This window comes from Plenodomus lingam (assembly GCF_022343315.1).
Source record: "Plenodomus lingam strain CAN1 chromosome Unknown contig_13, whole genome shotgun sequence".
In the NCBI taxonomy this organism is placed as follows: domain Eukaryota; kingdom Fungi; phylum Ascomycota; class Dothideomycetes; order Pleosporales; family Leptosphaeriaceae; genus Plenodomus; species Plenodomus lingam.
Window position 1 is genome coordinate 1504495 of NW_027093931.1, and position 16106 is coordinate 1520600.

General features: G+C 41.7%; 4 protein-coding genes across 4 annotated transcripts; 2 read left to right on the top strand and 2 right to left on the bottom strand.

The window, feature by feature from the left end:
* Nucleotides 1-679: 679 nt before the first annotated feature.
* Nucleotides 680-2364, top strand: IAQ61_002084 (uncharacterized protein; the record flags this gene model as incomplete). The annotated part of the gene is made up of 4 exons (XM_066095397.1): nucleotides 680-983; nucleotides 1033-1230; nucleotides 1288-1789; nucleotides 1872-2364. The coding sequence occupies 4 exons, from the start codon at nucleotides 680-682 to the stop codon at nucleotides 2362-2364; spliced, it is 1497 nt and encodes a 498-aa protein (XP_065954881.1).
* Nucleotides 2365-2686: 322 nt separating this feature from the next.
* On the bottom strand, nucleotides 2687-4191 carry IAQ61_002085 (uncharacterized protein). The gene is made up of 3 exons (XM_003833909.2): nucleotides 3937-4191; nucleotides 3068-3886; nucleotides 2687-3012 (listed from the first exon to the last, which is right to left on the bottom strand). The coding sequence occupies exons 1-3, from the start codon at nucleotides 3980-3982 to the stop codon at nucleotides 2837-2839; spliced, it is 1041 nt and encodes a 346-aa protein (XP_003833957.2). The 5' UTR covers nucleotides 3983-4191; the 3' UTR covers nucleotides 2687-2836.
* An 806-nt stretch (nucleotides 4192-4997) lies between these two features.
* On the top strand, nucleotides 4998-8074 carry IAQ61_002086 (uncharacterized protein; the record flags this gene model as incomplete). Its single annotated transcript, XM_003833911.2, has 4 exons — nucleotides 4998-5222; nucleotides 5273-5762; nucleotides 5822-6183; nucleotides 6236-8074. The coding sequence occupies 4 exons, from the start codon at nucleotides 4998-5000 to the stop codon at nucleotides 8072-8074; spliced, it is 2916 nt and encodes a 971-aa protein (XP_003833959.2).
* A 275-nt stretch (nucleotides 8075-8349) lies between these two features.
* On the bottom strand, nucleotides 8350-9137 carry IAQ61_002087 (uncharacterized protein; the record flags this gene model as incomplete). Its single annotated transcript, XM_003833912.2, has 2 exons — nucleotides 8350-8851; nucleotides 8905-9137. The coding sequence occupies 2 exons, from the start codon at nucleotides 9135-9137 to the stop codon at nucleotides 8350-8352; spliced, it is 735 nt and encodes a 244-aa protein (XP_003833960.2).
* Nucleotides 9138-16106: the final 6969 nt, after the last annotated feature.

The window sequence follows — 16106 nt, forward strand, 5'->3', positions numbered from 1 at the left end:
TTGTAACAAGTCCTATTGTAGTAGATATAATCTAATAATCTATCTACTAAATTATTCCTAACCTTAGTGATCTAAATTTCTGCAGAAATAGATTTTAGGTATAGGTTTATAGCAAATAGGTTTTAAGTATAGGTTTATAGGAAATAGGTTTTAGGTAGGGGTTATAGGAAAAAGGTTTTAGGTAGTAGGCGTTACAGGAAACAGGTTTTAGGTTTTAATTTTCCTGGCATGGTTATTTCCTACCACACGCTAGTAGCACATAGTCCTCTTTAGAGTCGTTTCCTAGCAGGAAATGACTTTCCCACAATATGTAGATATCGCGATTATGGTGTTGTGGTGTTGGGGCGTGCGCTACGCGAACTGGTGCATAACGCGCGCAGCCTCGGTACCCTTAGGGTGCATGACCATAACAGAACACACACACGCTATGAACATGCACTAGAAACCAGACATTAAGGTGGTCAGAGCGACCTCTTGGTTTGGGTATCGCAGCATCGAAGCATCGAAACAGGTGTGATCTAAGTGTAGTTCCAGATGTAGATCCATGAATGTGATCTAACAATACAGCATTCCAACTGCTACATTCATCGCCCTTCATTTTCGCATGATCTGGCCTTTTAAGACTTCACATCCAAGAAGGTTTCTGCATCTCTTATGCTCACTCAGCTCTTTCTTCCAAATGCCCTTCTTACGACGTCTCATCTGTCTGTTGCTCTGTAGTTGTTCTGTAACAGCCAGCTCGAGTGATGCTAGCCAGGCGTGCGCGGCCCTCATTTCATACCTCCCAGGAAAATTATCTTTCCCAGGGAACCAGCAGTATGAGGACTCAATCTCCTCATATGCTTACATAGGGACGCGGTTACGGCCAACCTGTGTTGCTCATCCAGAAAACACCAAGGAAGTTGCGGCCATTGTCAAGATACTAAGTCAGTCCAATTCAGTTGAGTTTGCCATTCGCAGTGGAGGGCACAACACGAATAGAGGTAGGTCAATCTTCAGCCCCCAGTCTATCATACTCTAACTATAAAACAGGCTTCGCAGACATTAAGGAGGGAATTACTATCGATCTCAGTCTTATGAACACGGTGGAACTCCGACATTCAGAAAATATTGTGACAGTTGGTCCTGGGACAAGATGGCAAAGCGTCTACGACGCTCTTGACCTCTACAGCCTAACCGTGCAAGGTGGTAGGAATGGCCTCGTTGGAGTTGGCGGATTCTTAACCGGAGGTACCCTATCCCACAAATGGTTGATCGTGTTCCATCGCTAACTGCGAGGATACAAAGGAGGAATAGGTTTCTTCTCTCCTGAGCGAGGATGGGCATGCGACTCCGTCATCAACTTTGAGGTTGTTCTTTCTACTGGAGCAATTGTCGACGCCAATGCAACGTCACATCCCGATCTCTTCACGTCGTTGAAAGGCGGTCAAAACAATTTTGGTGTCGTCACCCGCTTTGACTTGAGAACATTCTCACAAGGAAAGATGTGGGGTGGCATTGTCATCTATACCGATGCCAGTGACAAACAGCTCCTCGATACGCTTACTGCTTTCAAGGAGCCAGGAAAGTTCGATCCATATGCCATGTTCACTTTCGGCTTCGTTTACGATGCTGCCCTTCGTACGTTCACATCAGACATTGCTATGTACCATTCGCGTCCAGAGAGTGTAAACGGGAGTACTCTTGAAGTATTTGCCAAGATAGAGCCACAGATTTTCAACTCGATACGTACCGATACGCCTGGTGGATTCGCAAGCGAAAGGCTGTCTCCAATCTTCAAATCGTACTAGTGAGTAGGATCCCGTTTGCATTCTTAGCAGATAATCACTGATCGGTCTTGCACAACCGATGCTGATGAAACCGTACGCTAGTATGCACTGGTCAACCACCACTTTCGCTATATCGCCTACAATTCTCTTCCGCATTCATACTCTATTCCGAAATGTGTCGCTTGCACTGACAGATGAGTACGCGTCCGCAAATCTCACCATTGCGTGCTCGATCCAATCTGTTCCAGCAGCTGCAACCAAGGAGAACCCTAATAGTCTTGGATTCGATCCGTTGTCAAAGCCTGAACAAGGACTCATTAACATTGGCTTAGCCTTTCAATATGACGATCCCACCGTCACGGAAGCGCTTCAGCAGGCTCTCCAGATTCTCACTACTGCAGTAGATCGCATTGCGATCAGCGAAGGTGTAGCTGATCCGCATGTTTACATGAATTATGCAGGCAGCTGGCAGAACGTTCTCGCAGGCTATGGCAATGAAAGTTTAGTGAGGTTGAAAAATGTGGCCGAACAATACGATAAGAATGGCATTTTTCAAAAGCAGGTCAAGGGTGGGTTCAAACTGGGGACAATGTAACTGTAAAAATGGCTGGTGGTTGCAGAAAGCTGCCCGATGAGCCGGAAGGCTTCCTGCGCAAGGCAAGGGAGCACTGGCCGTGTTCAACCATGATTGTTAAAATGCTCGGCTTCCTCACATAGCACAATCTCTGGGCGACCGGAGATGATCGGCGCAGATTCTGTTTGTTCCGCAGACATTGCGTCCAGAGTACTACAACGGGTCTTTCTCTTTCACCTTTATTTGGCATAGCCTACGCAATATTTACGATTCTCTCTTAAAGACTCTCCGTTGACATTGGTCATTCAGCATTCAATTTTAACACCAAATTGAATCTCTAGCGGTTATCATGTTTGCGTGTTCTTCCAAAAGTTGCACAAGTGTCATAAGTGACGAGAAAGGTTTTGTTGTGAACCTATGTCAAATTTCGAAAATCAAATTTTGTCAACCTGTTACGACCCCCCTGCAGAGCAGCTGCGCTGCTAGAGTTGCTTCAAGCAACTAGCAGCCTATGGATGTCGGGCTGCACACGTAGCTTGCTTTCATTCTCGGTCCTTCGTGACACAGTTGAATCCCGAATTTGTTTGTTCATTTCCAAGAGTGTGTGATACACTGTCCTAACCGTCGGGACTGGGATGTTAACCTTTTCTGCATCCCGAATGACATTGCCTGCGGTAGTGATTAGTTCGACATATTCTGTAAAACGGCTCTCGTAATTACTAACCACATAGTGAGTCCACCTCCACTGGTTTCCTGTTCCTCACATCTTGCAACATTGATGGCGCCAATGATGGGTTTGCTCGTGCTAATTCGATTGCCATGTCTGGTAGGTTCTTCGGAAGTCTTACACCCATTTTTAGTGCAACATTAAACGTCTCTTCAGCAAGTTCTTGTACCATCCGTATATGAGGCGAAGCTAATAGCTGATGAGTTTCAAGACCAGAGATAGCGGTCATTGGGTTCCAGGCTCCATTGAAAATCTGTTTGGTCCAACGCTCAGCGCATACATCATCGATTTCCTTGAACTTCTCGTCCATCGCAACGAACTCTTTTAGTCTTTGTTGATCTGTCACTGATGGACCGCGCTCGGTAGTCTGATATGTACCGACATGAAAGGCATGAGGGCGGATACTGGAGACTTGTTGAACAACACCAGAAATAGGCTGTAAGCAGCTGATGTAGCATACAGCGGACAGGATCGTGTTGCTAGGGAATAGTCTTCGCAACGGTGCTTCGACCCCAACGCCATTTTGCGCTGACACAAGGGCTGTTTTTGCGGAAACGACGTGCGCCAGCTCATCGGCCAACGAAAGGCGGTCCGAAGCGATGACCTTGTTGGTACAAACAATGTAGTCAAATGGTATGCTTGGAAGCTCACGCGTCGAACGAACGACACGGAAAGGCTTGAAAGCACCATTCCCCCACATGCTAGTTCTCATTTGAATTGGCTGTTGCCTGACAGCTTCATAATTTGAACGGCAAACAACGGACAGTCTAGTGTGTGGATTTTGGGCAAGCCTCCACCCCAATGTAGAACCGACAGCTATTTTGGTTTTTAGTATACTGGATCATGTTTGCGCACCAAAGACTTACCTCCAGTGCCGAAGATAAGAATATCGAGAGGTTTCTGGACGTTCATTCTATGAAAGGTTGGTGAATCCTTGTCAAGTGTCTGAAAACCTTGCCGACTTGAAAAGTATTAAGACGAAACAGGGGCCACAAAAGAATTGGAGATGCGAAGTTAGATATAGTGGCAGATTAGTAAATGTGTCCAGGTGGTCTCAAGGTATGATATGAATGCCAATGACGATCAACTACAAACACTTCCAGAGGAAATACCAATCGTTAAACTGCTTTCTAACACATGGTGAAAACGGAAGTGAAATGATAAGGCAATGCTTGGTGCTCTGTCTATCAATCCTGAAGTACTAGTTGAGTGGATTCCCATGAATATTATTGGATGCCATTCACACCTTGACCAGAATCTCAAAAGAAAACTCCCATCTTAATGCAATGTAACTGTTGCAATTATCATACCTATGCACCAGTATAACCGTTTTCGAGCTCATTATGTCGCAAGCGTGGTCAATATCTGTTGTCCTGCCCGAGTGTCTGGTCACGTAGAAAAGTTCATGACATCACAGTTATGTAGCCTTCCGGACTTTCCTTTCGGCTTGAAATCAGATGTTTTCGGTAGTGATTGTTTTTGTGTGTTAGCGACACATTCGTCGTGAAGCAGCCTGCGCAATTTGATTCAGTCTATTGTCCTGTACGATTGCATGAAGAACTTGTTATCGCAAACTCGACGCTAGTCATTCTACCCATCGATAATACCGGTTTCAGACATTTTGGGTCTGTGACAATCTGTGAACGAATCAAAAATGGGGCGTGGTTCGTTGGTCGTTTTCGAATCAACGTTCTCGGACAAGCTAGCTAAAATTGGTGGGCCATATTTGGACCATGCGCATGTGGACCTGACAGTTGCAGTGACATATTTACGCTAGACAGATTGCAACCGCCTACACTTCCCGGAAGAGGAAAATGTCACCACTAAAGCACGATCTAGGAATTGGTTCGTAAGGACTTGGGTGATATTTAATATCGACGATCACTTGTAGAAGTAATGATCTCAGATAAGCAAACACTTTGCCGTAATGCCTTCGTACCTGAACTATCCACCTGATGCTCATCCCCAAACCCATTTAGAAGGTTTTGAACCAACAGATTTGATGGGAGATTCTAATAATTCAAGAACTTTGCTAGGACTGCTGCAGCGTGCTGCCAAATCCTGGCCAAACAATGGTATAGCCTTTAAAGATCAAGGCTGGGATCAAGAGTCTGATTTTATGACATATGCGGAACTCCTCACACAGGCCAAGGTAAGCCTCTCATCGCAAGATGCGGTTCAAATATGCTAATGAGTCCAAAGTCCAACGCGGCTAAACTTCTCGCCCATGGGACTGTCACTCCTAATGAGTGCACAGTACTGTACTTCAACTCACACCGCAACAATGTGATTTGGTTCTGGTCTACAGTGGTAGCAGGTGGTGTACCCGCACTTCTCTCTCCATTGTCAAGCAATGAGATCACCCTTGCTGGGGAGTTGGATAACGTCAAAAAGCTCTTCGAAAAGCCTACCATCCTGACTACCAAGCAATTGGCGAAGCCATTTCGATTAGTCCCTGGCATGAATACAGTGACTGCGGAAGTTGTTGAGAAAATCGACATCCCTGACGAGCCAATGGCGATGAACGAACCAGCTGGCCGGGAGGATGCTCTCGCGACAGTCCTTTTCACTAGTGGCAGCACAGGGTTTTCGAAAGGCGTAGAATACACGCACACACAGTTAGTATCTTCCAGCGAATTGAAATGTCGTTTCCATGGAATGAACTCGAGTAAGACATTCATGTCTTGGGTCAGTAAGTATTATCAAGTGGCGACTGTTCCTGGTACCTGATTGCTGACAAGTGACGCAAAGGTTTCGATCACAGCGCGGCTCTTTGCGAAAACCATCTTCATGCTCTTTATGCCGGAGCAAATCAAGTGATGGTGCCTGCGCTGGATCTGGTACAGAGTCCTGCCAGGTTCTGGAAAGCCCTAAGCGACTTTCATATCGCATATACATTTGCACCTAACTTTTTTATCGCTGCTGCAGTTCGCGCGATCAACGATATGGAGCCCCGCGAACGGAATCTGATGAGTCTAGATTTTAGTAAACTCTGCGTTATCATGTGTGGCGGCGAAGCAAACAAGGTAGCTACGCTTGAAGCTGCAGAAAAGATCCTCCAGTATTATGGAGCGCCAAAATGCAGCATCAAAGCAAGCTACGGGTTGAGTGAGGTATGCGCCTTTCTCCCCATTCTAACATTATGCTAAACTCATAATTCTCCAGACCTGCTCGGCTCTTTTCTATAATGCCGATTCACCAATATATGACACGGAGCGAAACTACGTGTTCGCATCTGCTGGGAAGCATCTACCAGATCATGAACTCCGATTGGTCGACGAAAGTGGGATAGAAGTCAAAAGAGGAAAACCCGGTGCAATCCAGATCAGAGGTCCACTCATTTTCAGACGCTACTTCAACAATGAGTCCGCAACAGCCGCATGTATGACAACAGATGGATGGTTTGACACCGGGGATATTGGAAAGTTGGATGATGGGAATAACCTACTTATAGTTGGCCGCACGAAGGAAGTCTTGATCTTGAACGGTCAAAATTACTCTTCCTTCGAATTGGAGTATGCTATCGAATCTGCGAACATTCCTGCAGTGAACAAGAGTTTTACAGCATCCTTTTCCGTTTGGATTGAGCAAACCGAAACCGACAGCGAGGACATTGTCATATTGTTCAACCCCAAGGACGACAACGTCAACGACACGCCCGAGCTTCGAGAGACTGTTGCTCAGATAAATCAAGCTGTTATACGTTTCTGCCGAAAACGCCCAGCAATGGTCCTTCCGTTGCCAAGGCGAGAATTGCCTAAATCTACTATCGGCAAACTGTCCCGCGCAAAGCTGAAGAAGGCATTCCTTGCTGGCTCCTTCGACAAATTCAGACTCAAGAAGACGTTGCCCCAGTTCGAGATCCAACAAGGGGCCGGGCTTACAACGCCTTTACAAATGACATTGGGGACTGTTCTCTGCGACGAAACTGGTTTAACGCTATCTCAGCTCCATCTGAACACAGCACTCGTCGACCTTGACATCGATAGCTTAGGGTTTCTGCGGATAAAGTCCGCGCTCGAAAAGGTCCTGGAACGCGAAGAATCGATTTCAATGTCACTGCTACTGGCTTGTCGCACCATCGGCGACATGGACAATATGCTCTTATCGCTGGGCTCGATCACGGCAGAGTATGACCCAATTGTTCCATTGGTCACGAGCGGCTCGAAAGCCCCAATTATCCTCTGCCATCCTGGGGGCGGCGAGTTCCTTACATGGCTGATTCTCTTGAAATACCTTCCGGACCGACCAGTCTATGCACTACGAGTGCGCGGGTTTCACAAGAACGAAGCACCATTCGACACCTTAGGCGAGATGCTCGACACCTACATTTCGGGAATTCGAAAACATCAAACAAAGGGCCCATATCTATTACTCGGTTTATGTTTCGGCGGGATGCTAGCTTTTGAGCTCGGAAAGAGGCTTGAAGCAGCCGGTGAGCAAGTCGCTTTTTGTGGCGGGATCGACAACCCTGCGAACCTGACACGAATTCAAGTGCGCGCGAAGCCCCGAAATTTCATCATTGACTTACTCCACTTCTTCCAGCTCGTAGAACTGGAAACTGCTCTGCAGTGGGAAAAGGAGATGGAGAATGTCCCGGATGAAAAGTTTACACAGGAAATCTTTGCCAGATTCCCGGACGGAACTCTCGAAAGTCTCGATCTTTCCATTCCTAAGGTGGAGGCCTGGCAAAGAATCAACAGTAATATGCAGGAAATCACGAGATCTTATGTACCCACAGGATTGGTATCCAAGTATGATGTGTTCTGGGTACCACCGCTGCCACAATATGAATGCACCGATCATGAATGGCGTCATGATTGGCTCGCAACGTGGAAATCTCACGTTGCAGGTGCCGGGCAGATTGATGTCGACCATGAGGATTCCCAGGGACCACTCCGATATCATGCTGTGCAAGGAACGCATTTCACCATTTTAAGGCAAGAGAACATCGATGTGTTCCAGCAGGCATTGAATAAGGCGCTGGAGTTAAGAGGACTGTGATTCAGGAAGCGTGATTTTCAAATAGTTTTTCTTCATTTTTAAACTTCACCGCAACGACATTTCACAAAATTTACAAAGACTAGGGTAAGGGTCAGGCTCAATGCATAGCTCATGTCATGTTTTTTGTAAAGGGGGCCTCGGGGAATACAGTATCTTCGTCGAGGAGTTCGCGCTATTCCTGACTAAGAGCATAATATATATTTGCCTAGTGATATTAAAAGCTTCGGTAACGACTGGAAGCTCCTATAGAACTGTGGGATGTTTTGAGCACATATCTAGAGGAAGGCTTCGTCTAGGTTCCTAAAGAAGTTATCGGGTCTGAAAGGCACATTTGCCTCACCGAACGATCTTGCGTTTCCTAGAGCGTGCTTCGCAGCGTTGGGCATAGTATCCCAGTCGTTGATCCAAAAGGTGCGACCCACCGTGTTCGTAAACTGCAGGGCGTGGTTGTCGGGACTTTTGATAAATATCTCCACTTTCACATTATTTCCCTGCTTGTTGGGGTTCGAGTTGCGCTTGTAATTTCCATGAGCCGATGCAGCGGCACCGAGAAGACGGGGTTGGGGGTTTGCCGGGTTGTCAAGCCAGACGACGACACTCTCCCAGTCGTGACGGTGGCCACCTACGAGTCTTCCAGAGGCTGGATGGTCCTTGGGCCAGTACCATGCGTACATAATAGCGAACTTACCCCTGTGCCAGGCTGCTCGAACGTAGGTCTGGCCCTTGCTTGTATCACGGCATCCACCTCTAACATTGCCAGAGTCCTGAAGACCTCCACTGCAAACGAGATACGTGAGCGCACGAAATTTGATTGTTTGTCATAAACTTACCTGATATTTCCGCTATCGTCAACGGCGGTGTAAACTTCGCAACCGTGAGCGCGGTGTAACAGAGGCTGGAACATGGTGATGGCACGACCAATGGCTCCTCCTTGGATACGGCTGCGAATTGGGTTCAGAGAGTCATGAGGTACCACAGCGCGAGCCTCTAGATCAGATGGCATGGGAGATGTTAGGACGCCTGAAGCCAATGTTAAGGCAGATAAAATTGTCGTGAAATGCATTCTAATAATGGAGAATGAAGAAAAGATTTAGCTTAGCTTGCAAAGTAGCAAAGTATAAAGATTGATAGAAGAACTGTCTCGATGTAGTGCTCAGAGTCCTGAGGCGGGGGTATGCGACGGGCTCTTGTTGCCTTATATGTTCAGCACTGGTACACAGTTAAGGATGCCATAATGGCACGTTTTGAAAGGAGTCTCGTGGCGCAAGATTCAAGCGAACGAGCTGGCTACTCGTAGCCTGGTTTCAACGGTCATTGGTTTTTTTTGATGGCCCATAAGGTTATGCAACTTGGATCTTCGGGGTCTAGATCGTTTGCTAGAGGGTTGCGTTTGATTCTGTAGAATACAGTTTAACATTTACGCTTGTCACAGATTAGGTAGAAGCTTACATCGGGACGTTCTAGAAAGCTTAAGAGGATTAGAAATTATTCTCCTCACAAACGATGTGCGTAGCAAAGACTGTAAGTCATTTTCTTGATTTCTTCCATGATAAAGCAGGGCTACTTGGCGTATTGAGACGATGTAAGAAGAACATATGCTTAGGGTGGTACATGGGTATGGGTTGGGTACGGGTTGGGTTATGTCACGTGATAACCCCTACCCAACCTATACCTACCTAACCTAGCCTATAACCTAACCCAAACCCATCGCTGGGTATCCCGAATCCATTTGCCACCCTAAATATGCTAGTAGAAGACCGCGTTACTTTCTATATTACTCGCAATAATCAGGCTGTATACACACTACACTAAGTGCACTAAGTAATAACTGTAGTTACCAATTGATAATATAGCCATAATTGTCTAAATCTAAAAAGAAGGCTAGAGTTTACGCCAATTTCTGAATCATAAGGTCTTGCGACTCCGAGTAAGCAAGAAGTAAATCTTGCAGGCCAGAATCTCTACAAGGCATATCTCAATCCAGACAATCTCATGAGTAAGCTAGAACTTAAATTGTAGACTAAAGTCATAATAAGGCGATATCTTTTTAAGTAAATCGTACGCGTAAGTAAGAAGTCAAATTAAGATTAACATCCCGTTATGGGTTAAATAGTAGTTTATAGTAATTTTTGAGTAGGTAAACGTTGAATCGACTAAGCATGGGTGCTGTGGTGCGTTGCAGTGTCCGGTCGGCTTCGTTGTCACGTTGCATGGCAAATGAAGCATTAGAATGCTCTGCTGGAGAGTATATCAAGACACACGATGGCTGCCAGCTAGATTCTCCTGTGCATTGTCAGCGATATCTGAGAATTACATGAGATGATGAATTTTAGTGTTGCCTATGTGCCCTTTGCAAACTACAGCTCGAAGTATCTGAACCCCGTGAGTCAGCTATAATGTAAAAGTAAATGAGGGCTTGAATATACGGCTAGCTGTCTCATGGTTTGAACGGTCGCGATGTATGAGTGCATGCAGCCAATGTGGCTAAGCTTGTTTGATCATATGTGGGCGAAATCCTTTGGGAGTATTCCCGACAGTTTCAATACTTCTAGATCTATCTAGACTGGTCGTAATTGTCTTTGTTATCAGTGCAGTCTTGAACTAGGTTCAGGTCTCGATTTAGTTGCGTGAAATGTATGGCAGTTTGATGCTGCAACAATAGCCCCTTCTCCGATAGCTTCGCTTCACTGATGATACGTCCAGCAGTGGTAACGGTGCTCAAGTGTTCCCAATAGAATATATTTAGCAGTCATCTATGCAGCATGCATTGAATTGGCAGTTGGCGTTATGTGGAGCTGCCACGCTTTCCTTATTCTTACCGAGGAAGTCACACACACCATCTACTCATGCGCTCGGGTAGTCCAGAAGTCACGTGGTTTGCCACCAGTTGCCACCTATTGTTGCGACAATCAACACTATACAATAAAGAGCGTATGTAGTTAAATTTTATAGTAATTTTAATAGATTCTGCTTTACTAACTATAGAAGTTTTTCTTACCTTAATTATCTATTACTTTATAGAGCTTTGCCTAAAAGCTATATGTCTCTATATTAATTACTAACTATAGTAGCTACTACTATACCTCTATAATCTAATCTTTAATATATTATTATAATAAGACTCTATAGTAGTAAGCTATAAAGATTTTAAATAGATCCTTTAAGTAATCCTAGATTTATTTAATATAGTTAAGATCTAGTAATATAAAGGGCTATACTATAGTTTTAATCTAGCTACTATACTAGGTAATCTTAGCCTCTAAGAACCTCTTAGCTTTAGTATATAGTAAGGCGTTATCCTTAATAATATATATAATATAGCTAGTCTATTACAAAATTTAGTAGGCGTATAGGTATAGTAATAGCTTTAAATCCTGCTTATAATACTAGTACTAATTAATACCTCTAGCTCTACTATTATTTCTTATCTCTAGCTACTACTAAAAATACTATTGTAGATAATATAGCCTATATTGTGCAGTGGCACGGGGTGTATAGGAGAAAACGAGGCTTAGCCTAAAAGGTTAGGCGGGTTAAATGGTATAAAGGCATGAAGGATTAGAGGATAGAATAGCATTACTCCTAGAGACTTTACTTTAACTCTACAATATCAACTTTTCTCTTATAATCCTACATGAAATTCATATCTTCTACTATAGGATTATTACTATTTGAACCTAGCCCCTCCTACCTCTCCTTGTTTAAATAGGTTACTCTCCCTAATAGTTCAAATGGCGAAGCCTAAGGGGATTAAACCCTTAACCTTTGGTGAAGGGGAGGGCCTAGCAGCAGGCAACCAAGAGGACATTTCTCCTAGTATAAGGGGGGCAGAGAAAAGTTAGAAAATAGGTGGTGCTAATAATTAATACTGTTAAGGCAAAAGATAGTAGGCCTATATTAGGACGTGGCTAATGCGCGTTAGTAGGAACAGAGTAATAAAGCTAAGTGTTATGGACTGGCCTTAAGGGAGAATGCAATAAGCGTTAATAATAGTATTTAGTATCTTAAAGGACAGGTATGCCCTCTACGCCTTTTTATAGGTGTGTAGCGTGTTCGCTTAGTAGTAGTATTAGACTTAGTCTATCTTGTGTTAGGTCTAGGCTTAGGCATAAGCCTAAGCCCTTTATATACCCCTAACCTTCCCTATAAGCTATTGTAAAATAGTCTCTCTAGGGGTTTAAGGTTATATCTTTGTCCTCTATAATCTATATTAGGCTTTTATTACTATATATTTTAGGGTTTATTATTATATCTTTATATTCCTTCCTAATTTATAACAGGCCTATATATTAAGTAGTACACGCGCGTGGTGTTTATATACTTATTTTAGCACCCTACTATAAAAGTTCTGTGGAAATCTAGATCACTAAGGTTAGGAATAATTTGGCAGATGGATTATTAGATTATATCTACTACGATCGGACTTATATATATAGAGCTTTAGCTACCCTTACTAGAAGGTAAATAATTAGTAAACCTTCCTTACTAGAGCTCCTGCTTTTTATTAGGCACTTAGTAGTAAGCTAGCAGTTAATTAGATAGTAGGTTATATAGGGGTATTTAACTAGGATTAATTAGATTAAGGTACTCTATAATCTAGTTAATATCCCTCCTATAACACACCTCTTAAGTATAGGTAGATCTTTTATTATTATAGTTACGCTTATAGTTAGTAGGTAGTGTAGCTAATTAGAGTATTATATATCTAAAGGGTTAAATTAGCTTACCCTATAAATACTAACTAGCGCGCCTTCCTTATTTAGCCTACGCTTACACGCTTAGATATTATCTAGACTAAGCTCTATAACTCTATCTACCTAACTATAATCTTTACTATAGCTTAAATTATAAGATTATATAACCCTAAAGATCTAAACTATATTTATATCCTTACTAACTTATATCTTAGTTAAAGTTAAAATCTACTACTTATACTTACTCTACTTATACTACCCTTATTACCTCTTATACTACTAAAGCTACTATTACTAAAGCTACTACTACTAAAGAAGAGTATACTACTACTAAGTGTTAGGCTATTATAGAGCGTGTAGTAGCTAAGTATATAGCTACTACTACTATAGCTAAGATTAAGAAGATAAAGAAGGGCGCTCCTGCCTTAGCTCTTACCCCTCTAGCTCTAACTCTAGCTCCTGCTCCTCCCTAGACCCTACCTAATACCCCTACTCCTTCTCCTGCTCCCTCTTTAGCTCCTAAGGAGACCCTAAGATCCTCCTACTATAGAGAGCCTAGTATTTATTATACTAAAACTTATTTAAATTATCTACGCTCTATATTCTTTAATAAGTCTAATAGTAAGTGCTATAACTCTTCTAGTAGAGGGACTTAGTACTAGTAGTGCTTCTCTAGGTATAGCTATATCCTAATATATATAATCTATATAAGAAGTTTTCCTTTATAATACTTAGTAAGATCTATAGTAATAAACTAATAGCCCTAAGCTTGCCTAATACTCTGCGCTATCCTTCCTAGTAAGGAAGTAGGTAGGTAAAAGCTAAGACCTTCTTAAGGATAAAAAGTAGAGGGTCTTAGTGCTCCTTAAGGAGAGTAAGGCTAAGTAGTAGGAGCTAGTAAAAGCTACTACTACTACTACTAAGCTTGCGCGCAAGGCTGCTGCTGTAGCTAAGGGCGCCTAGAGCTCCTTATTAGAAGATAAGGACTCTAGCTCCTCTAAGGTTCCCCCTATAGATCCTAGGTTAGGGTAATCTAGGTAGCTCCCTATAGACTCTAAGGCACGCTTTACGTGAGTAATAAAGCTTCTTAGGGAAGCTACCTAGTTAATAATAAAGAGGTAGGCTATAGTTAGTTATTCTTATATTATATATTAATAGATTATATATACTACCTTACTTTAATTAATACTCTATAATCTATACTCTACTATAATATAACTTTAGGTGCTCCCTAAACCTTATAAATTATTATATAGTTAGGTTTTTAGTAAGCCTATTAGCTAGTATATAACTAGTAGGTAGGTAGGTAATATAGAAAGATCCCTTTATATACTCTTATCTTAACTATATGTTTTAAATATCTATATAGCGTAGCTTAGTAGTAATCCTTTTATTATTACCTACTACTAACCTAATAGTTTATTAATTATTATAATTAATTATCTAGGTAGTATCTAAAGTAAGGTGTATTTTAGTTAAAAAGCGTTTTAACACTATTGCTTCTTTACTTACTTACTTAAGCGCAAGGAGCTCTAGCTTAGTAGTTAAGGTAGTAACAGTTGCGTATTAAGCTATATTTTAAATAATAGGTCCTCTAAAGAGTGTAATTAGGTATCTATATAATAATTGCTAAGTATTAATATTATTAGCGTATAACTTATTACTATATATTATAAGCTTATTAGGATCCCTATTCCTATATTAGATTAATTAGTATTAAGTGTAGTATAGATAGACAATTACTTAATTAACTGCATTAAAGTGTTATTTAGATAGGTTAGTAAGGTATTAGGAGAGCTAGGAGGCCGCGTAGGCAATATTAGGGCGCACTATAGTTAAGGTGTAAAGAATTAATCTAACGCGCTCCTAATAGTCCTTAATCTCCTTTTTAGTGGCTTCTCTAGTGCTCTTTTTAATATCTTTACTTAATAGTAGTATAGTAGGGAATTTTCCTATCTCTAGTAGATTAAATTTCTTTATAATCTTGTTAATGTATTTATTATAAACAAGCGTTATTAACTGTCTATTTCTATCCTAGATTACTCTAACCCCTAGAAACTAGCTTATAGGTCCCTTTTCTTCTATAGTATATCTTTGCTTTAGAGCTTGGATAACTTTGTGAGCTTAGCTTGCGTAGTTTTAGTAATAGAGCGATAGGATATTGTCTATATAGAATATTAACAAGATACTATAATCTCTATTAAAGAATAGGCATAGCTCCTCTTTAGAAGTAATAAGCTTATTTTCTTAGAGTGTAGTTAAGAGCTTATTATACTATAATAATAGTAAGTCTTTTAATCTATATAGAGCTTATTTAAGCTTAATAGACTTCCTAGGCACTTAATATCCTTTAGGTAGCTTATAGATAACTATTAGGTGTTAATCCCTTAAGCTATTAAGGAAAGCTCTAATAATGTTATATTAATATATCTTAAGGATAAACTTAGCTCTAAGAGCTATTACAGTCCTAAAGGTTTAAGCTACTAAGGTAGCTGCGTAGCTTAAATAAATTAAGTTAGTAGGCTATAGATCTCCTCTTACTACTATCCTTGTTTTACACTTAATTAAGTATCTATCCTAATTAAGCTTATATGTAAACACCTATTTAAGTAGGAGTAGACGCTCTCCTGTATTTAGCCTATTAATCTACTCCTAGGTACTAGCTTTTAGTAGAGTATTAATTTCTTTATATACTATATCTCTAAATTGTTGTCCTATTTAGTAGTTATAGAGATCCTTCTATTATTTTAGCTCTTTTTATAGAGTGTCCTAGTGCGTATTTCTTTTAGGGTTTTTAGGAGATTTGCTCCCTATTACTACTATAATTATAGCGTGGATTATAGCGTTTAGTTTAGGATATACTATAAGGTTATATAAGGGATTTTTAATTAGATCTATATCTAATAGATCTATTACTATATATATCCCTATACTTATAGAGCCTCCTAGTAGTTTATTAGGGTCCTATCCCTAAGCTTGCTTACTAATACGCGTTAGTGGCAGTCCTTTAACTTGCAGTTTTCTACTTCTTCTAGGAGCTCTAGGTGCCGCTTATAAGGGATCTGCAGGAGATACAGAATCTAGTCCTAAAGTAGGTAGGTAGGAGCTCTACTTACCACCCCTATAAGAGCTAGATAGGGTGCCCTTACCTATCTCTGTGCTCTTATAGAATAACCTACTAATAGCACTCTCCCCTCTAGGTCTTTCCTAGGAGCTACCTATTATAGCGTTAAAGTAAGTTAGATTACTACTATCTTAGGTAGTAAGACCCTAATCTATAACCTATACAGATCCTTTATCTCCTATACTAAAGTTTAGTTCTAGTATTAGTTTAGAAG